Source organism: Oncorhynchus clarkii, chromosome 4 (assembly GCF_045791955.1).
Source record: "Oncorhynchus clarkii lewisi isolate Uvic-CL-2024 chromosome 4, UVic_Ocla_1.0, whole genome shotgun sequence".
NCBI lineage: Eukaryota > Metazoa > Chordata > Actinopteri > Salmoniformes > Salmonidae > Oncorhynchus > Oncorhynchus clarkii.
In genome coordinates, this window is record NC_092150.1 from 26,602,475 (window position 1) to 26,625,957 (window position 23,483).

Consider the following 23,483-nt stretch of genomic DNA (forward strand, 5'->3'; position numbering starts at 1 on the left):
CTTTTGCAGACTCCATCAGGTTTTCTTCCAGAATTGTCCTGTATTTGGCTCCATCCATCTTCCCATCAATTTTAACCATCTTCCCTGTCCCTGCTGAAGAAAAGCAGGCCCAAACCATGATGCTGCCACAGCTGTAGATCTCTGCAGTGCATCCAGAGTGATCATGGGCCTCTTGGCTGCATCTCTGATCAGTCTTCTCCTTGTATGAGCTGAAAGTTTAGAGGGACGGCCAGGTCTTGGTAGATTTGCAGTGGTCTGATACTCCTTCCATTTCAATATTATCGCTTGCACAGTGCTCCTTGGGATGTTTAAAGCTTGGGAAATCTTTTTGTATCCAAATCCGGCTTTAAACTTCTTCACAACAGTATCTCGGACCTGCCTGGTGTGTTCCTTGTTCTTCATGATGCTCTCTGCGCTTTTAACGGACCTCTGATACTATCACAGTGCAGGAGCATTTATACGGAGACTTGATTACACACAGGTGGATTGTATTTATCCTCATTAGTCATTTAGGTCAACATTGGATCATTCAGAGATCCTCACTGAACTTCTGGAGAGAGTTTGCTGCACTGAAAGTAAAGGGGCTGAATAATTTTGCACGCCCAATTTTTCAGTTTTTGATTTGTTAAAAAAGTTTTAAATATCCAATAATTGTCGTTCCACTTCATGATTGTGTCCCACTTGTTGTTGATTCTTCACAAAAAAATACAGTTTTATATCTTTATGTTTGAAGCCTGAAATGTGGCAAAAGGTCGCAAAGTTCAAGAGGGCCGAATACTTTCGCAAGGCACTGTATATATATATGTATATGTGTGTGTGTGTGTGTGTGTGTGTGTAAATTACATCAATGCTGAATGAACACTTATTTTAACTTAATATGATACATCAACCGTTCCGTATTTTATCTAACGGGTGGCATCCATAAGTCTAAATACTGCTGTTAAATTGCACAACTTTCAATGTTATGTCATAATTATGCAAAATTCTGGCAAATTTAATTAGTCTTTGTTAGGAGGAAAGGGTCTTCACACAGTTCGCAACGAGCCAGGTGACCAAACTGCTGCATATACCCTACTCTGCTTACACTGAACGCGAGAGAAGTGACACAATTTCAGGCACCGCATTGATTATATGCAATGCAGGACAAGCTAGTTAAACTAGTAATATCATCAACCATGTGTAGTTAACTAGTGATTGTCAAGGTTGATTTGTTTTTAATAAGATAAGTAATGCTAGCTAACAACTTACCATGACTCCTTGCTGCCTGCTGCCTGCACTTGATTAACAGGTGTTCAGCCTGCCACGCAGTCTCCTCGTGGATTGCAATGTAATCGGCGTCCAAAAAGGCCGATTACCGATTTCTTATGAAAACTTGAAATCGACCCTAATTAATCGGCCATGCCGATTAATCGGTCGACCTCTAGTCTGAAGTCAGTACAGCCGATCTGCCAACTTCTCGAAGTGGCTTCCGAACTGTTTGGGCTACACATTAATATGACCCCTCTGTGGAAAGGTGAGACTCGAACACGTACATGTGTTTTGCTCTAGAATGCCTCAAGACTCGTCTGAAGTTCCCACCCGGTACCAGTTGAAAACATTTATGGAAATATATATTGTATTTTTTATTTAACCTTTAATTTAACTAGGGAATTGTGTGCCGCTCTATGGGACTCCCAATCACAGCCGGTTAAGATACAGCTTGGAATCAAACCAGGGTCTGTAGTGATGCCTCTAGCACAGAGATGCAGTGCCTTAGACCGCTGTGCCTCTCGGGAGCCCCGCCAGCTTACACAGTGCTTAGACTGTAGAGGGTGAAAAACAGTTGATGGCCACGATTTAAAAAGGGCTACTATTTAGAGCTACGTGTGAAGAGTGGATCTGTTGAGTGAGAAGTTCATAACAGGAGAGGGGGAGAGAAGATGGAAAGGGGGTGAAGAATGGAGGATTTGTAGAGGGAGTGCTGCTAGGCTTAGTTTCTTGAGTAAGATTTTATATTTTCCAGAGAATATACCAATGGTATATATGGTATATATACCAATATACCAATGATCCCGCTAAAGGGATCGGTGCGCCAAGAAGTTAAATGCATATGGGCATTTCCATCAAAGGACCAATGAGCACTAATGTGAAGTTCATTGGAGCATATCACATTTGGTGTCAAATGAAAGCTGAGTCTCTATTTTTGAGAAATGAAGGAAGATATATTGGTATACGCTGTCCAAAGATACAATGCAGTAAAGATAAGTGTAGTACACTGTACTATAGTCTTCTGTACTGTGCTCTGCTGTGCTGCACTGTGTTGTGATGTCCAAACTTGTGAAACATGAGGCAGTTTTAATTTTGGCATTTTTTTTTTTGATTCAGTGTAGTCTTACTCATTTTTACAAAAATATCATGAAGTCTAAATCACATTTTTTGTCATTTGAATAATGATTTTGCCCAGTTACTGTCAAACGGTGGAACATTTTAGTCAACTACAGTGGTTCCTCCTTTAAAAGTTGCATCATACTGTGGTATACCTTTTGAATGCTGCCGCAGCATTCACGTAATTTAACTTCTTGCGACTAGCAATCCCGGATCCGGGAGCGTAATCATAGCCTCAAACGAATTAGCATAACGCAGCGGACATAAATACCCCTAGAAACTTTTCCTATTCATGACAATCGAAAGTGATGGTCGGGAGTAGGCTACAGAATGGAGGATTCTAAATTGTTTGCCTTCATTAGACAACTTTGTTCCAATATTTCTGTAAATCAGGGATATTTATTCCCATAGTACTTCGTTATTGATCCATAACTAAATCAACATCTGCATTTTGAGAATTTTTATCATTAATCTATTAACAAAATGTGTTTATTAGGCTACTGTACAGTCTACAATACATACTGTAGTAAACATGGGAAAGCGCCTAATTTCTTGCAAAAGGGAGAGCAGGCCATGTCTGTACTACAGAATGCAGGGCACACGGGAGACCAGTGTGATTTCATAGTTGTGATGTCTTCACTATTATTCTACAATGTAGAAAATAGTAAAAATATAGAAAAATCCTGGAATGAGTAGGTGTCAACTTTTGATTGGTTCTTGCTGGTACGGAAAATATGGCGCTGTACAACGTGACGGTCGGCAGTACAGTACTGGGCTATTTAGCTTAAGAATCCACCCAGGGCATGAGGAAGGACTTGCCTAGTTAAATAAAGGTTACACTAAGAGTATAACATTTCTGCACCCTCATTTTTGTATTCTTGACTAACCAATACCCAAATGGAGAGTTAGTGAAAATCAAAATCTCATTGATTTATCAAGACCAGTCCCCATGCTTGCATCAGACCAGTGCGAAACGGTGATAAAATAGTTAGCTTAGCTTTTGCTTCTAACTTGTATATGCTCTTTAAATAAGACCTACACCATTTTTAACAGCACATTACTCAACACTAGTGGGACTGATTTCGCATATGGTAGGCCTACAGTGTATCAAAATATTTTTTTTCAATGACGTGACTCTGCCAATAATTACATTTAGAGGATTGGAGGACTCAATTAATATCTAAGGGGCTTTTTCTGTTAGATATTCAGGTATTCACAGATCATACGTTTGTTTTATATAATTCTAAATGTATTAATAGTAATAATAATAATGGTTTTGGATTTCTGGTGTAGGTTTTCTCCATCTGTTGGTGTGCAACGCTTGCCTAACAAGTTAGCTATATTTTGAGAACCAGCCACTGTTCACCTCCAATTGATTGCGCTGTGGTTGCCGCCAGTTTTTTATTTATTTTTTTATTTAAAAGTTGAACCTTTATTTAACTAAGCAAGTCGGGTAAGAACTAATTCTTATTTACAATGAAGGCCTACCCCGGCCAAACCCGGATTACTCTGGGCCAATTGCGCGCCGACCTATGGCACTCCCAATCACGGTCGGATGTGATACAGCCTGAATTCGAACCAGGGACTGTAGTAAAGCCTCTTGCACCGAGATGCAGTGCCTTACCGCTGCATCACTCGGGAGCCATGACCTATATACAGTTAACCTTTCGGTTACAGGCCCAATGCTCTAACCACTAGGCTTCCTGCCGCCCTGATTCATATACACATGAATCGAACGTTTTCTAAATTTTTTTGTTGGTATTTTTGTAGGAATTAAACAACTCAGTTCTGTCACCTCACTTTTATTGACATAGCCTAGTTTTAAAACTACAAGGCCTGTTTTATCGGCACTGTTGGCTGACTGGTAAAATATTGAGGTTATTACAGTGTAGTAAGAATTACCTGAGTTTTAGCTTACCTTTTGACTGAAATGCAGCATGGTTAATTTTTACTTCACTTATTGTGGTGATTTTTTTCAGAAGGAACATATCTAATTCTCCGCAAATCAGATAGATAACAGGGATCTCACCAAAGAATGTAAGAGGGGTGCTGTGCCACCTTGTGGACTGGCTGCACCGCTATGAAAAATAATACATCTAAATTAGACACCCGGTAATCGCATAATTTTTCGACATGAAATTGTCTCTTGTAGCTCATTTGGGAGAGCATGGGTCTTGCAAGGCCAGTTTTGTGTTTGATTCCCATGGGGGACCAGTATGAAAAGGTATGCACTCACTTCTGTAAGTCACTCTGGATAAGAATGTCTGCTGAATGACTAGAATGTAAAAGCAGACTTGGTCAAAAACAGATTAACTATAATTGTAGATAGGCCTAACTGTAATTGTAGCTGACTGATTCTCAAGACCCAGCCAAACAAATGTATAATAAAATTCTACACACATATTAAGGCTATAGGCTACGTAAAATAACCTGGCAGGCCTACCTTGTAGCAAACAAACAAAATAATTTGCATAGGCTGTAGGCCGTACCTGTAGACCTTTCTCAGAAAACACTTCCCCTATTACATGCCCCAACATGAGCCTTAATCCGTCTCTCCTCTCCTGTACCTCTACTCATCCTTTCAGGAACTCTGGTTCATTTCCAGCTTGCTAAGATAAGAGGCAGTAACATCAGCTGATCCACACATTCCCAAATACACCCCGCGTTATCCCTCACTGTCTGTCAACAGGTGACGGTGTGATGTCACTAGACAGACAACCAGACCATCGGGGGGGGGGGGGGTGAACCTCAGAGCATTGAGCTGCTGTGTTGTTAATGTGGACTCGCCCCTCTGTGGATCTACTTATCGGGAGCTGGGTTTGTGATTGGGGCCTGTTTGTGACGTGTATGCGATGTCAGGGTTTTTACTCAACAGGGTGCATTCTCTCCCCATTCCCTGAGCGACGGTCTGTCTTTTGGTGAGGGGCTGGGGAGGTGTTTATTCCAACTAGGTATGGACTGTTAGGTCCTCATCTAGTCTATGGGAATGTTGTGGCTTTCGGTATGAGCACTTTTACAGCCATTCACACACCTTGTGTAATTTGGCCTGGGCAGTGAATTTATTGACATCTGCTCTGGGGTCAGGGTAGAAACTCTTGGCAGCTGTTGGTCTCTACCACATATCTGGGTTCAGATTGTAACCTGACACAGCAGGAGGATGTTGGGCAAGTAACCGAAAGGTCGCTGATTTTAATACCCATGCCGACAAGATGTGCCCTTGAGCAAGGCATTTAACCTTCATTTGCTCCAGGGGCACTATAATATTATGGCTGACCCTGTTTTTTTTTTTTTTACATATCTCATCCTTAACCAGGATCTCTGTTGGACAGGCAGGCAACTGTAGACTTGTGTGGGCGTGGAGAGCCTTCTTGTGGCTGCTGTTTGTCAGGTGCCTCGGGAATGTGGTGAAGCGATGGAAAATTGAAGGTTGAGTTCAGTAGTCTGCATGAAACTGATAGGCCTACTACGTACTGAACACTGCCATTTCGAGAACTGTTTGAAACGTAGAAGGCACCACCTGAACTTGTCCATTTCAGTTTGAGTGATCATTCTTCTTTCCAGTTCCATTGGAAAATGTGTTCCCCTGTTTGTGCTTCCCTGAAGGTGATGCTTGTTTGTAACTATTGTTCCACAAGCCTTGAACAAGATAAACCACATTTAACTTGAGGAGACAGAGCTTTTTAACTGCCACACACAGGTAGTGTTTTAGCAGTGTTTCAGGCCTAGCGCCTCTGTATGGTGTGTGTGTGTGTGAGCTCTGTCTGTGTGAAATGGGAGTTGTCCTGGTATGTTTAGATTACTCCAGCCAAACATTCTCTCCCCTGACTTACTGCATTGATTGAGCTCATCATTGGAACCAACTTTCACATCTCATGTTTTTAAATGAAATGCTGCGCAAAAGATTTGATATGTTCTCTGCTACCTCTGTTGTTTTATAAATTATGTTTTAATTGTTTAGATAGAACAAAACACTGTGCAGGCTTTTTTTTATTGATTTGTATAAGGCCTTCCACACTGTCATTCATGACATATTCAGAGATTTTCAACAATTGGCCTGAAGCAGGCTGTGCTTCACTGGTTTGTCAATTATTTAAAGAACACAATGTGTATTTACTGATTCTGAACATAAAGGATTTCACACAAGGGAGGAGTGGAGGGGGGGGGGGGGGTCTTGTGGGATTATTTAAGATAGTCTTTGAAGAGGTTGGGTTTCAGATGTTTTTTTGGATGATGGCTTCAGGGTTCTACCATTGGGGTGCCAGGACAGAGAAGAGCTTTGACTGGGCTGAGCGGGAGCTGCCCTGCTGTAAAGGCGGGAGGGCCACGAGTGTTATGTATGCTATTGACCCCACGGCTGACCAGAATCTTTCGGAGCTTGTCTGCCTTTATTGTACTGCAGAGGGCCTTTGTTGAATTGAAGTTAGTGCTTAATGCAGGTAAAACCAGTTACATGTTTTTTTCCAGGTCATGTAAAAATATATCATGATTTCTGCATACATACTTCGGATGGTGCCATCATTGATCGTGTTCCCACGTATAAATATCTGGGCATTTCATTCCACATACATGTTGATGAGTTAAATAAAATTTTATAGGAATAGGTCATACCTTACATAGGGGGCTCCTGAGTGGCACAGCGGTCTAAGGCACTGCTTCTCAGTGCTAGAGGCGTCACTACAGACCCTGGTTCGATTCCAGGCTGTATAACAACCGGCTGTGATTGGGAGTCCATATGGTGGCGCGGAATTGGCCCAGCGTCGATAGGGTTTGGCCGGGGTAGGCCGTCATTTGTAAATAAGAATTTGTTCTTAATCAACTTGCCTAGTTAAATAAATACACTTAAAATGGCAGAAAACTGAATTATTCATTCTGATTTTAGACTATAGCAATATCAATTATGACTGCTGCTGCTTCTGTATTGAAGGCCCTGGACGCTGAATATCATAGTGTATAGCGCTTCATTATATTCGATAGGTTCAGTACTGTACTCTGTATGAGAAGGTATGCAGGCCTGATTTGAAGTCTCCCAAATCTATGCATTGCGCTCTTTTTGTTGATTTTTAAAGCACTCTTTGTGTAAACTACCTCTGTACCTCACTTTTCTGGTAACCTACAGAAATAGAAGCATCAGACATGATCTCAGGAATGGTTAACTCTAGAGGTCCCTTTGATCTCGACATATTTAGGTAAATCTACCTTTAGCTATTTTGCACCTTGCTTCTGGAATGTCTACAGAGTTAAATGAAATATAATTTTTTGGTGCCAACTCACCTGGTTAAATAAAGTAAAATGAATAAATGCATAGTGTATATGATTACATAATAATATTATGCATGTAGCATTGTCTATTTGTGTATGGTGAATTTGTCTATTTGTGTGTGGGTGTTCATGGATTTATTCTGTGCTCATCATATGAATCTAACATGCGCTCTCTCCTCTCCCCTCAAGATTGCAGTGTGAGGAGGACACAGATACACAAACACCCACTCTCTGAGCTGTAAAGAGGCAGCCATTCCTCAGCTCTCAAGCACAATGCCCATCTGACACACAACTAGTAAGTACAAGGTGTGTCTGTGTGTTGTAAACTACAGTAGAAGCTCTAATCAGGCTTAGCCCCAGGCGGAATCTGAGCCACGTTAACTTTGTGTTGCTGTGGCAGACAAACGATTGCTCTGTTCTACTCTGGTTGTATGGTAGCCACTTAGACAGGGGACATAATGACAGGCCAACACACAGTTGGAGACAGAGGGAGGAACTGGTGGCTAGACTGACATAAGGACAGCTATACCAGTGGAATGTCTGTGTGGTAAGTCTGTGGAAGGCAGCCCTTTTGTTACTGTACTTCGGCTTGGATGCACCCGCACGCACACACACGAAGTCCAGCAAGCCACACAAAGGCCAGTGCTGTCTGTCTTGCACACAGGGGCTCTCTATGCTGTATGTCAGTGATCTGAACAGCTCCTTATTCCTCATTAGGTTCACTGTCGTGTGTGTGTGGAGGATTTAATAAGAGAAGGGAAGGACACTAGGAATGTTATCAGACAGCTGGTGATTATTTAACATGTCACTATGACACATTTGTTTCAGTGCCTTTTGAGAAGTTCAAGTTGGTTTTTAAAAAAAAAAGGACGTTTGATTTTAACATTGTCATAACGTTCAAAAACAAGTTTTTCCATCTCGAGGTTAAACAAAGAGTAACAGGGTTGACTGTAACACGGTTGTTTGTAACAGGGTTGACGATTTCATCTTAAATCAGCCATAATTCCCCTTGTAACAGGGAGTGGCAATTGAATGCATACTTCACAAAAAAATGTCATGTCTAATACAATTGAATAAAATGGGAGTCCTTCATGACAGTAAAAAAAAGAAAAGAAAAGAAAGGAAAACAAACAAAATGAGAACAAATAATAAAAAGAGTAAATACTGCTTGTTTGAATCCCCTGTATGTTGTGAGTAGAAGGTGGTGATGGGCTGGTGATAAGCTATTATGAATCTCACAGAGAGATGAGAAAGCATAAGAAAATGAGTTTTTATCAGTCAGGGAAGTAAAAGTGCTAAAAACATGTCAGCTCACTATTTTAAAAAGGAGAAAAAGGTATAGGATGGAAGAAACGGGGTAATAAAAGTGTTCCATCACACCACCAGAAAATTGCCGATTGAACTATTAGATGTTAAATTTTTCTTTAGAAAATAATATTTAAAGAGCGTTCCACCATAATTAAACTCTGTTACATGAACTGAACTCTCATTTATCTAGATTTTAAATATTTTTTTTTACTTTTAATTTATAAATAAATAATCACATGAAATAAATCATCTTCGAAACATGGAGACATTTTGGGATTATGTGGGTTAAAATCTTAGAAGTGACAAATCCTTGAAGTGACAGGTTTGATGGAGGTACATGTCAAAATGCTGAGTTTTAGCACTTTCACAAGCCGTTATTCATAATTTAAAATGAGATTTATTAAATTTGAAATATAGTCTATTAAAGGGCACTTCATTTAATAGACTTTTAAAACACAATTTGAATGCACAATTTCTACTTAAAATATCAAAGGGACACAAAATGCGCTATTTTCACGGCACGACCCAGGTGTATGTATACAGCCGTACAGTTATGGACTATATGTAGGTTGTTGATTGACAGCATTAAGCCTATAAGTGTGTAGTACAAGCTGTTCCAAGATAGATAGGGCTCATACTAACTTTTCCCGATCCACTCTACTTCAGATCTCTGGCTAATGCCTACCCTAAGCTTTTTCAGCTGTCTCCTACCTACTTCAGACAATCTCCTCTCGCTTGCTCTCACGTGCTCTCATTCTCTCATTTACTTGCATGCATACATACATACATGCATACATCGGAAAGTATTCAGACCCCTTGACCTTTTCCACATTTTGTTACTTTACTGCCTTATTCAAAACAAAACAAAACTGCAACCTACACACTACCCAAAATTGAAAAAGTAAAAAAATATATATATTTGAAATTGTAGCAAATGTATAAACTTTTTTTTTTTTTAAAACACATTTACATAAGTATTCAGACCCTTTGCTATGAGACTCAAAATTGAGCTCAGGTGCATCCTGTTGCCATTGATCATCCTTGATGTTTCTACAACTTGGAGTCCACCTGTGGTAAATTCAATTGATTTGGAAATGCACGCACCTGTCTATATAAGGTCCCACAGTTGACAGTGCATGTCAGAGCAAAAACCAAGCCGTGAGTTAGGAGGAATTGTCCGTAGAGCTCTGAGACATGTTTGTGTCGAACCACAGATCTGGGGAAGTAGACCACATTTTGTTTGCAGCATTGAAGGTCCCCAAGAGCACAGTGGCTTCCATCATTCTTAAATGGAAGAAGTTTGGAACCACCAAGACTGTCTTCATAGAGCTCTCTGCCCGGCCAAACTGAGCAATCTGGGGAGAAGTGATGAAGAACCCGATGGTCACTCTGACAGAGTTCTAGAATTCCTCTGTTTAGATGGGAGAACCTTAAAGAAGGACAACCATCTCTGCAGCACTACACCAATCAGGCCTTTATGGTAGAGTGAACAGACAGAAGCTGCTCCTCATTAAATGGCACATGACAGCCGGCTTGGAGTTTGCTAAAAGGAACCTAAAGACTCTCGGACTATGAGAAACAAGATTCTCTGGTCTGATGAAACCAACATTGAACTCTTTGGCCTGAATGCCAAGTGTCACGTCTGGAAGGAACCTGGCACCATCCCTACTGTGAAGCATGGTGGTGGCAGCGTCATGCTGTGGGGATGTTTTTCAGTGGCAGAGACTGGGAGACTAGTCCGGATTGAGGAAAACATGTACAGAGAGATCCTTGATGAAGTCCTGAGTGCTCTGGAAACAGGTTGTCAGACTGGGATGAAGGTTCACCTTCCAACAGGACAACAACCCTAAGCACACAGCCAAGACAACCCAGGAGTGGTTTCAGGACAAGTCTCAATGTCCTTGAGTGGCCCAGCCAGAGCATGGACTTGAACCCGATCGAACATTTCTGTAGAGACCTGCAAATAGCTGTGCAGCAACACTCCCCATCCAACCTGATAGAGCTTGAGAGGATCTGCAGAGAAGAATGGGAGAAACTCCCCAAATACATGTCTGCGAAGCTTGTAGTGTCATACCCAAGATGACTCGAGGCTGTAATTGCTGCCAAAGGTTGCTTCAACAAAGTACTGAGTAAAGGGTCTGAATGGTTATGTAAATGTGATATTTCAGTTTTGCATTTTGTACACAATTTTTTTTAAATAAAAACCCTTTTGAATTTAATCATTAAGAATAAGTCACAATGTGGAAAAGGTCAAGGGGGTCTGAATGCACTGCGTGTGTGTGTGTGTGTGTGCGTGTGTGTGTGTGTGTGTGTGTGTGTGTGTGTATACACACTTGCAGTCTCAAGTTTGGACACGCCGACTCATTCAAGGGTTTTTCTTAATTTTTATTATTTTCTACATTGTGGAATAATAGCGAAGACATCAAAACTACGAGATAACACACGGAATCATGTAGTAACCAAAAAAGTGTTACAAAAATGTTTAATATATTTGAGATTCTTCAAAGTAGCCACCCTTTGCCTTGATGACAGATTTGCACTCTCTTGGCATTCTCTCAACCAGCTTCACCTGGAAAGCTTTTCCAACAGTCTTGAAGGAGTTTCCACATATGCTGAGCACTTCTTGGCTGTTTTTCCTTCACTCTGCAGTCCAACTCTTCCCAAACCATTTCATTTGGGTTGAGGTCAGGTGATTTCAGAGGACAGGTCATCTGATGCAGCACTCAATCTCTCTCCTTGGTCAAATAGCCCTTACACAGCCTGGAGGTGTTTTGGGTCATTGTCATGTTGAAAAACAAATGATAGTCCCACTAAGCGCAAAACAGATGGGCTGGTGTATCGCTGCAGAATGCGGTGGTAGCCATTCTGGTTAAGTGTGCCTTGAATTCTAAATAAATCCCAGACAGTGTCACCAGAAAAGCACCATCACACCACCTCCTCCATGCTTCATGTTGGGAACCACACATGCGGAAATCATTCGTTCACCTACTCAGCGTCTCACAAAGACACGGCGGTTGAAACCAAATATCTACAATTGACTCATCTGAGCAACGGACAGATTTCCACCGCTCTAATGTCCGTTGCTCGTGTTTCTTGGACCATGCAAGTCTCTTCTTATTGGTGTCCTTTAGTAGTGGTTTCTTTGCAGCATTTTGACCATGAAGGCCTGATTCACGCAGTCTCCTCTGAACAGTTGATGTTGAGATGTCTTAAATTAACTCTAACTCTAATGAACTTATTCTCTGCAGCAGAGGTAACTCTGGATCTTCCTTTCCTGTGGCTGTCCTCATGAGAGCAAGTTTCATCATAGTGCTTGATGGTTTTTGCGACTGCACTTGAAGAAACGTTCAAAGTTCTTAAAATTTTCCGCGTTGACTGACCATGTCTTAAAGTAATGATGGACTCTTTGCTTATTTGATCTGTTCTTTCCATAATATGGACTTGGTCTTTTACCAAATAGAGCTATCTTCTGTATACCACCCCTACCTTGTCACAACATACCTGATAGGCTCAAATGCATTAAGAAGGAAAGAACTTCCACAAATGAACTTTTAACAAGACACATCTGTTAATTGAAATGCATTCCAAGTGACTATGGTCACTAAGCTGGTTGAGAGAATGCCAAGAGTGTGCAAAGCTGTCAAAGCAAATGGTTACTTTTTAAGAATGTCAAATATAAATTATATTTGAATTTGTTTAGCTTTTTGGGGAGGGGGGGTTACATGATTCCTTGTTTTAGTTCATACTTGATGTCTTCACTATTGATTAGGTGTGCCAACTTTTGACTGGTATTGTATATACAGTGCTGCTTGAAAGTATGTGAACCCTATAGGGCTGGTACTTTTTCTGATTTAAAATCAACATTCAAAATCTAAATTCTTAATAAAGACATTCCAAGTAAGTGGAAGAAACAAAAAAATGATATTTTCATTGTTTACTTAACAAAACTGATTTAAAACACATTTGATATGTGTAAAATTATTTGAACCCCTTAGGTCAATAACTTGGGGAACCTCCATTAGCAGCATTAACTTTGATTACTGGGTATAGGAGATGTTTACTCTGTCTCTGACATCTGTTTTGAGGGATTTTTGCCCACTCCTCCTTACAGAACTCAGCCAATTGAGTGAGGTTTGAGGGGTGTCTGGTATGAACTGCCCTCTCGAGGTCCTCCCACAGCATCTCGGATGGATTTAGGCCAGGACTTTGACTTGGCCAATCCAAAACACATCTTTCTCCTGAGCCATTCTTTGGTAGATTTGTTTGGGTCATTGTCTTGTTGGAAGACCCGTTTTTGGCCCAGCTGTAGCTCCTTGACTGATGGCCTGACGTTCTGTTCAGGAATCTTCTGGTACACCTCAGAATTCAATGTTCCCTTAATGATGTGGAGTCGTCTGTGCCCAGTGTGGGAAAAGCAGCCCCAGATCTTGACATTCCCACCACCATGCTTAGCTATTGGGATCAGGTTCTTTTGGTGGTACTTTTGACTCATCGGTCCAGAGAATGGACTTCCAGAAACCTTCAGGTTTGTCCAGGTGGTCTTTGGCAAAGTTAAGACTGTCAGTTTGGTTCTTTTTTGACAGCAGAGGTTTCTTCCTAGCAAACCTCTCATGAATGGCATTTTGGTTCAGTTTTCCTATTGTTGAAGCATGCACAGTCTCTAGATGTTATCTATGGGTTGGCTTTTACCTGATTTATTGTTTTTGTGGCTCTTGGGGATATTTTGGAAGCGCGTCACTTTTTTTTGCTCTTGCACTAATTACTTGTAATTTTGTTTTTCTACTACACGCATGATATCATCTATGGTATTGGTAAATATAAACCTGTTAGGTCAGATCAAAAAGACTAGTTCTGATTAAATGAAGATTTCATGGTAAACACTAGGGGGTTCACATACTTTCAAGCAGCACTGTATATTCAATCTGTTTTTTTTGCTCCCGTTTCCTCCCTGAGCTTTTGGCAAGCTGTGACTGTGCTGGCAACTCTAGAACACCAGACCTTTCCTCAAAAACTATACACAGTTTTTCTTTGTTTGATTGTTCTGTGAATGTAGAACTTCACATTTTGAACACTGTGTCTCAATTCAGTAAATGCTTTATTGGTGTGGATAGTGGTTGTCATTGTTGCCAAAGCAATGTATATGAAGTATGACCAAAATGAACAATTATTTTTGAGCAACAATGTTAATTATTATTATCATTCTTTAAGTTTCATGTGATAAATACCTCCTGATTGAAGCATATTTGGAGTAGTGGATAGAAAGTGCTGCTCATCCTCTACCTCACTTCTGCCACTGTCTCTCCTCTCTTGCACTCTGTCTCCTCGCTCTCCTCTCGCTGTCTTTCTCGCTCGCATGCACACTCGCTTTCATACTTGAGGATTACACTGCCAACTGAGCTGGTTAAACCACAGCTTAGTGAGCATCTGTGTGTGTATGTCTGCATGTGTACTTGGCACCTGTATGTGGGGCTAGAGCACTGCTGATTTCCCACATCTGAAGTGAATCTCCTACCACTTTCATCCACAAGGGTGCACTGTTGATCCAGGGTTTTGTGAGCATTGGTCTGATAAATGAAATATGGGTTTACGTCGTTTCTCTCTCGTTTGTGTGTCTGTCCAGAGTGCACACACTGAGGATGAGTAGTGCTGTGCTGCACTGACAGACAGATGGTGTGGGAATGATGGACCTCCCCAATGGCCAATCAAGCGTCACCACCGCTGCTGCCACTGCCTCGGAGGTGAGACACGCCCCTTTCCCCCCTTAACTTCTCCCATTCTGATGATTCCATTAATGTGTGTCTGTGCAGGGCTAGAACAAACACTCACATAGAGCGCTATGGGTGTCAATCACCCCCCCTCTTTGAGCTTTATGTTTCCCAAGTTCCCTGCCCTAACGTGTGTGTGTGTGTGTGTGTGTGTGTGTGTCCAGAAGAGCAGCAGCTCAGAGTCTCTCAGTGAGAAGGGTTCTGAGCTGAAGAAGAGTTTTGATGCTGTCGTCTTCGATGTCCTGAAGGTTACCCCTGAGGAGTATGCAGTAAGTACCCACCCTGGTGTGTGTGTGTGTGTGTGTGTGGAATAGTGCGTATGTGACATTGAGACACTAGAGAGAGGGGAATGATGCATCTTGGAAAGTCTTTCAGAAAGAGAGGATGAAGTGGGTGAGCGATCCAGGAGGATACACAGGCACACATTTCCTCCGATATTCTCAATAGAACGAGGCCATTCTAAAAGCTACAACTCCCTGCCCCTGTTAGATAGATCACCATGGTCCTCCCTAATATCCTAGGCAGTCAGTTTCCATGATGTCAGACAACATAAACCATCTGCCTGCGCAGACTAGACCATTACTCTGTGTAGAGTATAATGAACGGCTGTGATTTACATGCTTTTCCCTGAAAAGCCAAAGGTCCGTATATTATATATAGAAGATTTAGGTCCAACTTCCAACTTGGAAGTTTGTCGTCCAGTATGGTTAGAGCATTACTGTAGCGCAGTTGTGATTTGTGACGTGATTACCCACAGGGCACATACATCAGTTCAACGTCTAGATTTTGTTGAGTTGTCAACTACTGTGAATTCAATGTGATATCAAACAACCTTTTCACCCTGTCATTGTATTTAGTTTAAACGTTGATTTATTAATTTGTGCAAAGCCAATCAGTTTTCCACGTCCTCACATTGAATTGTTTGATTGAAATGACATGGAAACAATGTTGATTCAACCAATTTTTGCCCAGTGGCTAGTGCAGCAAGCCTTTAATGCTGACACAGTCCCTCTAAGACTAGGTTCTCGGTACAATTCTAGTTTGAGCCTTTCCACTCTCCCCTGCCTTGCCATACCCAGCTAGACAGACAGAGGGTGGTCTCTACCTTTTCTATCCCCCTCCAGATTGAATTTATCCTGGTTATTCTGGGACTGTTGAATAAAGTTTTGGAAGCACTGCCTGCAATGATGTCAGGTCAACGCTTCAGTCCAAATCTGTTTCCCTAATTACTGCTCTGATGCCTCTCTCTCCTTATCCTGCTCTCTCCTTATCCTGCTCTCTCCTTATCCTGCTCTCTCTCCTTATCCTGCTCTCTCTCCTTATCCTGCTCTCTCTTTCTCCCCCACTTCTCTCTCTCCCCTTCTCTCCAGGGTCAGATCACTCTCATGGATGCTCCGGTGTTCAAAGCCATTCAGCCTGAGGTGAGGTACAGGACTGTCTGTCCCCCTGCTTCTCTTCTTACACACCATGATCACGACACACACACACACACACACACACACACACACACACTATAAATGGTCTACATGAAAGCCAGTGTAAGCATGTGTATCCGTGCGCTGGCTCTCTGTAACCTTGTAAAGTGAGCTGACACCTCAGGCATAACCTGTGTTTAGCGTTGGCCACAGTAGACCACTTAAAGCAGCGTCCGTCCGTCCACATCACACCACCACCATGTGGAATCACTCTGGCTTCTGATTGGTTAGCAGTGTAGGGTAGGCCTATTTGTTCCACCTATGCTCAAATTAGATTTTGGCACTTGTTGCAGTTTAAGTAATCAATTTGAATAAGAAAGTAAGTAATTTAGTTGAGGATAGGATAATGGTTAAGGTTAGTGGTTCAAATGGATGTGTTATTGCTAGCCTGTAGAGTGGGACAGTTCTCCCTGCCTGAGCCCGCCAATGATTCAAACTCCAATTAAAGGACGTTATACTGTTGTCTCTGGTGCCTTTCCACAGCTCTGCTACCAAGGGATTTATGGAGACTGACATGCCCTTGTGTTCTGTTCTGACTGACTGACAGACTGATTAGGCATTTGATGATCTCTACTCACATTGAAACTCAATGTAGCGTTCTGGGCCCTTCACTTTTATGACTGATAGAGATGAGAAGATTGGATGGGGAATATGAGAAAAATAGCAAGGATGGCGGGAGAGCAGAATGGGCATTAAATAAGGTGAACGATTGGGTGCAGGGACGACGGGGTTAGTAGAGGTGAGTGGGCTGGAGTGAGGGGGAAGCGGCACCAAGTTTGGAACCAACAGGCTCTTAAACAGCTTCAGCCCCTCAAGCTATACTGCTAATAAATAGTTATTTAAATATTTAACCAATAGCTAGCTACCTGGAATATCTGCATTGACCCTTTTTGTCCCTAAGAGCTTTCCACACCTGGATTGTGCAACACTTGCACATTATTCTTTTAAAAAATTCTTCAAGCTCTGTCAAATTGGTTGTTGATCTTTGCTAGACAACCATTTTCAGGTCTTGTCATAGATTTTCAAGTAGATTTTAGGTCAAAACTGTAACACGGCCACTCAGTAATATTCCCTGTTTTCTTGGTAAGCAACTCCAGTGTGGATTTGGCCTTTTGTTTAAGGTTATTGTTCAGCTTAAAGGTGAATTCATCTCCCAGTGTCTGGTGGAAAGCAGACTAAACCAGGGTTTCCTGTAGGGTTTTGCCTGTACTTTTTTTTTCTTTTTTTTCACCTTTATTTAACCAGGTAGGCTAGTTGAGAACAAGTTCTCATTTACAACTGCGACCTGGCCAAGATAAAGCATAGCAGTGTGAACAGACAACAACAGAGTTACACATGGAGTAAACAATAAACAAGTCAATAACACAGTAGAAAAGAGTCTATATACATTGTGTGCAAAAGGCATGAGGAGTTAGGCGAATAATTACAATTTAGCAGATTAACACTGGAGTGATAAATGGTCAGATGGTCATGTCCAGAGATACTGGTGTGCAAAAGAGCATAAAAGTAAATTAATAAAGTATGGGGATGAGGTAGGTAAATTGGGTGGGCTATTTACCAATGGACTATGTACAGCTGCAGCGATCGGTTAGCTGCTCAGATAGCAGATGTTTGAAGTTGGTGAGAGAGATCAGTCTCCAACTTCAACGATTTTTGCAATTCGTTCCAGTCACAGGCAGCAGAGAACTGGAAGGAAAGGCGGCCAAATTAGGTGTTTGCTTTAGGGATGATCAGTGAGATAAACCTGCTGGAGCGCGTGCTACGGGTGGGTGTTGCCATCGTGACCAGTGAACTGAGATAAGGCGGAGCTTTACCTAGCATGGACTTGTAGATGACCTGGAGCCAGTGGGTCTAGCGATGAATATGTAGCGAGGGCCAGCCGACTAGAGCATACAGGTCGCAGTGGTGGGTGGTATAAGGTGCTTTAGTAACAAAACGGATGGCACTATGATAAACTGCATCCAGTTTGCTGAGTAGAGTATTGGAAGCTATTTTGTAGATGACATAGTCGAAGTCGAGGATCGGTAGGATAGTCAGTTTTACTAGGGTAAGTTTGGCGGCGTGAGTGAAGGAGGCTTTGTTGCGAAATAGAAAGCCGACTCTAGATTTGATTTTAGATTGGAGATGTTTGATATGAGTCTGGAAGGAGAGTTTACAGTCTAGCCAGACACCTAGGTACTTATAGATGTCCACATATTCTAGGTCGGAACCATCCAGGGTGGTGATGCTAGTCGGGCGTGCGGGGTGCAGGCAGCTGACGGTTGAAAAGCATGCATTTGGTTTTACTAGCATTTAAGAGCAGTTGGAGGCCACGGAAGGAGTGTTATGGCATTGAAGCTCGTTTGGAGGTTAGATAGCACAGTGTCCAAGGAAGGGCCAGAAGTATACAGAATGGTGTTGTCTGCGTAGAGGTGGATCAGGGAATCGCCCGCAGCAAGAGCAACATCATTGATATACAGTGCCTTGCGAAAGTATTCGGCCCCCTTGAACTTTGCGACCTTTTGCCACATTTCAGGCTTCAAACATAAAGATATAAAACTGTATTTTTTTGAAGAATCAACAACAGGTGGGACACAATCATGAAGTGGAACGACATTTATTGGATATTTCAAACTTTTTTAACAAATCAAAAACTGAAAAATTGGGCGTGCAAAATTATTCAGCCCCCTTAAGTTAATACTTTGTAGCGCCACCTTTTGCTGCGATTACAGCTGTAAGTCGCTTGGGGTATGTCTCTATCAGTTTTGCACATCGAGAGACTGACATTTTTTCCCATTCCTCCTTGCAAAACAGCTCGAGCTCAGTGAGGTTGGATGGAGAGCATTTGTGAACAGCAGTTTTCAGTTCTTTCCACAGATTCTCGATTGGATTCAGGTCTGGACTTTGACTTGGCCATTCTAACACCTGGATATGTTTATTTTTGAACCATTCCATTGTAGATTTTGCTTTATGTTTTGGATCATTGTCTTGTTGGAAGACAAATCTCCGTCCCAGTCTCAGGTCTTTTGCAGACTCCATCAGGTTTTCTTCCAGAATGGTCCTGTATTTGGCTCCATCCATCTTCCCATCAATTTTAACCATCTTCCCTGTCCCTGCTGAAGAAAAGCAGGCCCAAACCATGATGCTGCCACCACCATGTTTGACAGTGGGGATGGTGTGTTCAGCTGTGTTGCTTTTACGCCAAACATAACGTTTTGCATTGTTGCCAAAAAGTTCAATTTTGGTTTCATCTGACCAGAGCACCTTCTTCCACATGTTTGGTGTGTCTCCCAGGTGGCTTGTGGCAAACTTTAAACAACACTTTTTATGGATATCTTTAAGAAATGTCTTTCTTCTTGCCACTCTTCCATAAAGGCCAGATTTGTGCAATATACGACTGATTGTTGTCCTATGGACAGAGTCTCCCACCTCAGCTGTAGATCTCTGCAGTTCATCCAGAGTGATCATGGGCCTCTTGGCTGCATCTCTGATCAGTCTTCTCCTTGTATGAGCTGAAAGTTTAGAGGGACGGCCAGGTCTTGGTAGATTTGCAGTGGTCTGATACTCCTTCCATTTCAATATTATCGCTTGCACAGTGCTCCTTGGGATGTTTAAAGCTTGGGAAATCTTTTTGTATCCAAATCCGGCTTTAAACTTCTTCACAACAGTATCTCGGACCTGCCTGGTGTGTTCCTTGTTCTTCATGATGCTCTCTGCGCTTTTAACGGACCTCTGAGAATATCACAGTGCAGGTGCATTTATACGGAGACTTGATTACACACAGGTGGATTGTATTTATCATCATTAGTCATTTAGGTCAACATTGGATCATTCAGAGATCCTCACTGAACTTCTGGAGAGAGTTTGCTGCACTGAAAGTAAAGGGGCTGAATAATTTTGCACGCCCAATTTTTCAGTTTTTGATTTGTTAAAAAAGTTTGAAATATCCAATAAATGTCGTTCCACTTCATGATTGTGTCCCACTTGTTGTTGATTCTTCACAAAAAAATACAGTTTTATATCTTTATGTTTGAAGCCTGAAATGTGGCAAAAGGTCGCAAAGTTCAAGGGGGCCGAATACTTTCGCAAGGCACTGTATACAGAGAAAAGAGTCGGCCCGAGAATTGAACCGTGTGGCACCCCCATAGAGACTGCCAGAGGACCGGACAACATGCCCTCCGATTTGACACACTGAACTCTGTCTGCAAAGTAGTTGGTGAACCAGGCAAGGCAGTCATTAGAAAAACCGAGGCTACTGAGTTTGCCGATAAGAATATGGTGATTGACAGAGTCGAAAGCCTTGGCCTGGTCGATGAAGATGGCTGCACAGTACTGTCTTTTATCGATGGCGGTTATGATATCGTTTAGTACCTTGAGCGTGGCTGAGGTGCACCTGTGACCGGCTCGGAAACCAGATTGCACAGCGGAGAAGGTACGGTGGGATTCGAGATGGTCAGTGATCTGTTTGTTGACTTTGCTTTCGAAGACCTTACATAGGCAGGGCAGGATGGATATAGGTCTGTAACAGTTTGGGTCCAGGGTGTCTCCCCCTTTGAAGAGGGGGATGACCACGGCAGCTTTCCAATCCTTGGGGATCTCAGACGATATGAAAGAGAGGTTGAACAGGCTGGTAATAGGGGTTGCGACAATGGCGGCGGATAGTTTCAGAAATAGAGGGTCCAGATTGTCAAGCCCAGCTGATTTGTACGGGTCCAGGTTTTGCAGCTCTTTCAGAACATCTGCTATCTGGATTTGGGTAAAGGAGAAGCTGGGGAGGCTTGGGTGAGTAGCTGTGGGGTGGGGGCGGACCTGTTGGCCGAGGTTGGAGTAGCCAGGAGGAAGGCATGGCCAGCCGTTGAGAAATGCTTGTTGAAGTTTTCGATTATCATGGATTTATCGGTGGTGACCTTGTTACCTAGCCTCAGTGCAGTGGGCAGCTGGGAAGAGGTACTCTTGTTCTCCATGGACTTTAGTGTCCCAGAACTTTTTGGAGTTAGTGCTACAGGATGCAAATTTCTGCTTGAAAAAGCTGGCCTTTGCTTTCCTGACTGACTGTGTGTATTGGTTCCTGACTTCCCTGAACAGTTGCTTATCGCAGGGACTATTCGATGCTATTGCAGTCCGCCACAGGATGTTTTTGTGCTGGTCGAGGGCAGTCAGGTCTGGAGTGAACCAAGGGCTATATCTGTTAGTTCTGTGTTTTTTGAACGGAGCATGCTTATCTAAGATGGTGAGGAAGTTACTTTTAAAGAATGACCAGGCATCCTCAACTGACGGGATGAGGTCAATATCCTTCCAGGATACCCGGGCCAGGTCGATTAGAAAGGCCTGCTCGCAGAAGTGTTTTAGGGAGCGTTTGACAGTGATTAGGGGTGGTCGTTTGACTGCGGACCCGTAGCGGATACAGGCAGTGATCGCTGAGATCCTGATTGAAGACAGCGGAGGTGTATTTGGAGGGCCAGTTGGTCAGGATAACGTCTATGAGGGGTTCCCTTGTTTACAGATTTAGGGTTGTACCTGGTGGGTTCCTTGACGATTTGTGTGAGATTTGAGGGCATCTAGCTTAGATTGTAGGACTGTCGGGGTGTTAAGCATATCCCAGTTTAGGTCACCTAACAGAACAAACTCTGAAGCTAGATGGGGGGCGATCAATTCACAGATGTCCAGGGCACAGCTGGGAGCTTAGAGTGGTCGGTAGCAGGCTGCAACAGTGAGAGACTTATTTCTGGAGAGATTCATTTTTTAAATTAGAAGTTCGAACTGTTTGGGTATGGACCTGGAAAGTATGACATTACTTTGCAGGCTATCTCTGCAGTAGACTGCAACTCCTCCCCCTTTGGCAGTTCTATCTTGACGGAAAATGTTATGGTTGGGTATGGAAATCTCCAAATTTTTGGTGGCCTTCCTAAGCCAGGATTCAGACACGGCAAGTACATCGGGGTTGGCAGAGTTTGCTTAAGCAGTGAGTAAAACAAACTTAGGGAGGAGGCTTCGGATGTTGACATGCATGAAACCAAGGCTTTTTCGATCACAGAAGTCAACAAATGAGGGTGCCTGGGGACATGCAGGGCCTGCAGGGCCTGGGTTTACCTCCACATCACCCGCGGAACAGAGGAGGAGTAGGATGAGGGTGCGGCTAAAGGCTATCAAAACTGGTCGCCTAGAGCGTTGGGGACAAAGAATAACAGGAGCAGATTTCTGGGCGTGGTAGAGTATATTCAGGGCATAATGCGCAGACAGGGGTAAGCCCAGGCACTGGGTGATGATAAGAGAGGTTGTATCTCTGGACATGCTGGTTGTAATGGGTGGCCTTCTGTACTTAGCTCCATTATGTTTACTTTTTTATCCTGAAAAACTATAGTCCTTAATGATTACAAGCATACCCTTAACATGATGCAGACACCACTATTCTTGAAAATATGGAGATTGGTACTCAGTAGTATTGGATTTGTCCAATCATAACATATAACACTTTGGTTTCAGGACAAAAAGTTAATTGCTTTGCCACATTTTTTAGTGCGTTGTGACAAACAGGATGCATGGTTTGTAATATTTTTTATTTTGTACAGGCTTCCTTCTTTTCACTCTGTTAATTAGGTTCGTATTTTGGAGTAACTTCAATGTTTTTGATCCATCCTCCGTTTTCTCCTGTCACAGCCGTTAAACTCTAACTGTTTTAAAGTCACCATTGGCCTCATGGTGAAATCCCTGAGCGGAGTTTTTTTTGTAGTGACTGAGTGTATTGATACACCACCCAAAGTGTAATTAATAACTTCACCATGCTCAAATGGATATTCAATGTCTGCTTTATTTATTCTACCAATAGGTTCCCTTTGCGAGTCATTGGAAAAACTCCCTGGTCTTTGTGGTTGAATCTGTGTTTGAAATTCACTGCTGGATTGCGGGAACTTACAATTACCTGCATGTGTGGGATACAGAGATGAGGTAGTCATTCAAAAATCATGTTAAACATTATTATTGCATTTTGAGTCCATGCAACTTAAGTGATTTGATTTTTACTCCTGAACGTATTAAGGCTTATTCAATACTTATTCACTCAAGACATTTCAGCTTTTCCTTTTTAATTAATTTGTAAAAAACTTTAAAAAACTAAATATCAAAATGGAATTAAGTATTGTGTATTCTATATTAAATTCAGGCAGTAACACAACAAAATGTGGACAAAGTGGCGTGAACACTTTCTTAGTGCACTGTATCTACCTAAATTACCTCGAACTCCTGCATATCGACTCTGTGCTGGTACCTATTCCTTGGGTTAGATGTTTTGGGGAAAATACTGCTTTGAAGGGCATTTCACTGTTCGTCTTCGCCT

At 42.3% G+C, this 23,483-nt stretch overlaps 1 protein-coding gene across 6 annotated transcripts in view; it reads left to right on the forward strand.

The window, feature by feature from the left end:
- LOC139406651 (ras-specific guanine nucleotide-releasing factor RalGPS2-like) overlaps window positions 1–23,483 on the forward strand; it is a 143,748-nt gene that overhangs the window by 35,906 nt on the left and 84,359 nt on the right. For 4 of the 6 annotated variants that reach the window (XM_071149493.1, XM_071149492.1, XM_071149498.1 and 1 more), the window contains exons 2-5: window positions 7,813–7,918; window positions 14,552–14,669; window positions 14,861–14,965; window positions 16,067–16,117. In XM_071149493.1, the coding sequence (XP_071005594.1) occupies window positions 14,610–14,669; window positions 14,861–14,965; window positions 16,067–16,117 (216 nt within the window). In that variant the 5' untranslated portion in view covers window positions 7,813–7,918; window positions 14,552–14,609. Of the gene's footprint in view, window positions 1–7,812; window positions 7,919–8,061; window positions 8,171–14,551; window positions 14,670–14,860; window positions 14,966–16,066; window positions 16,118–23,483 lie in introns of those variants that run through there. The other 2 variants (XM_071149495.1, XM_071149497.1) reach the window with 2 other exon arrangements.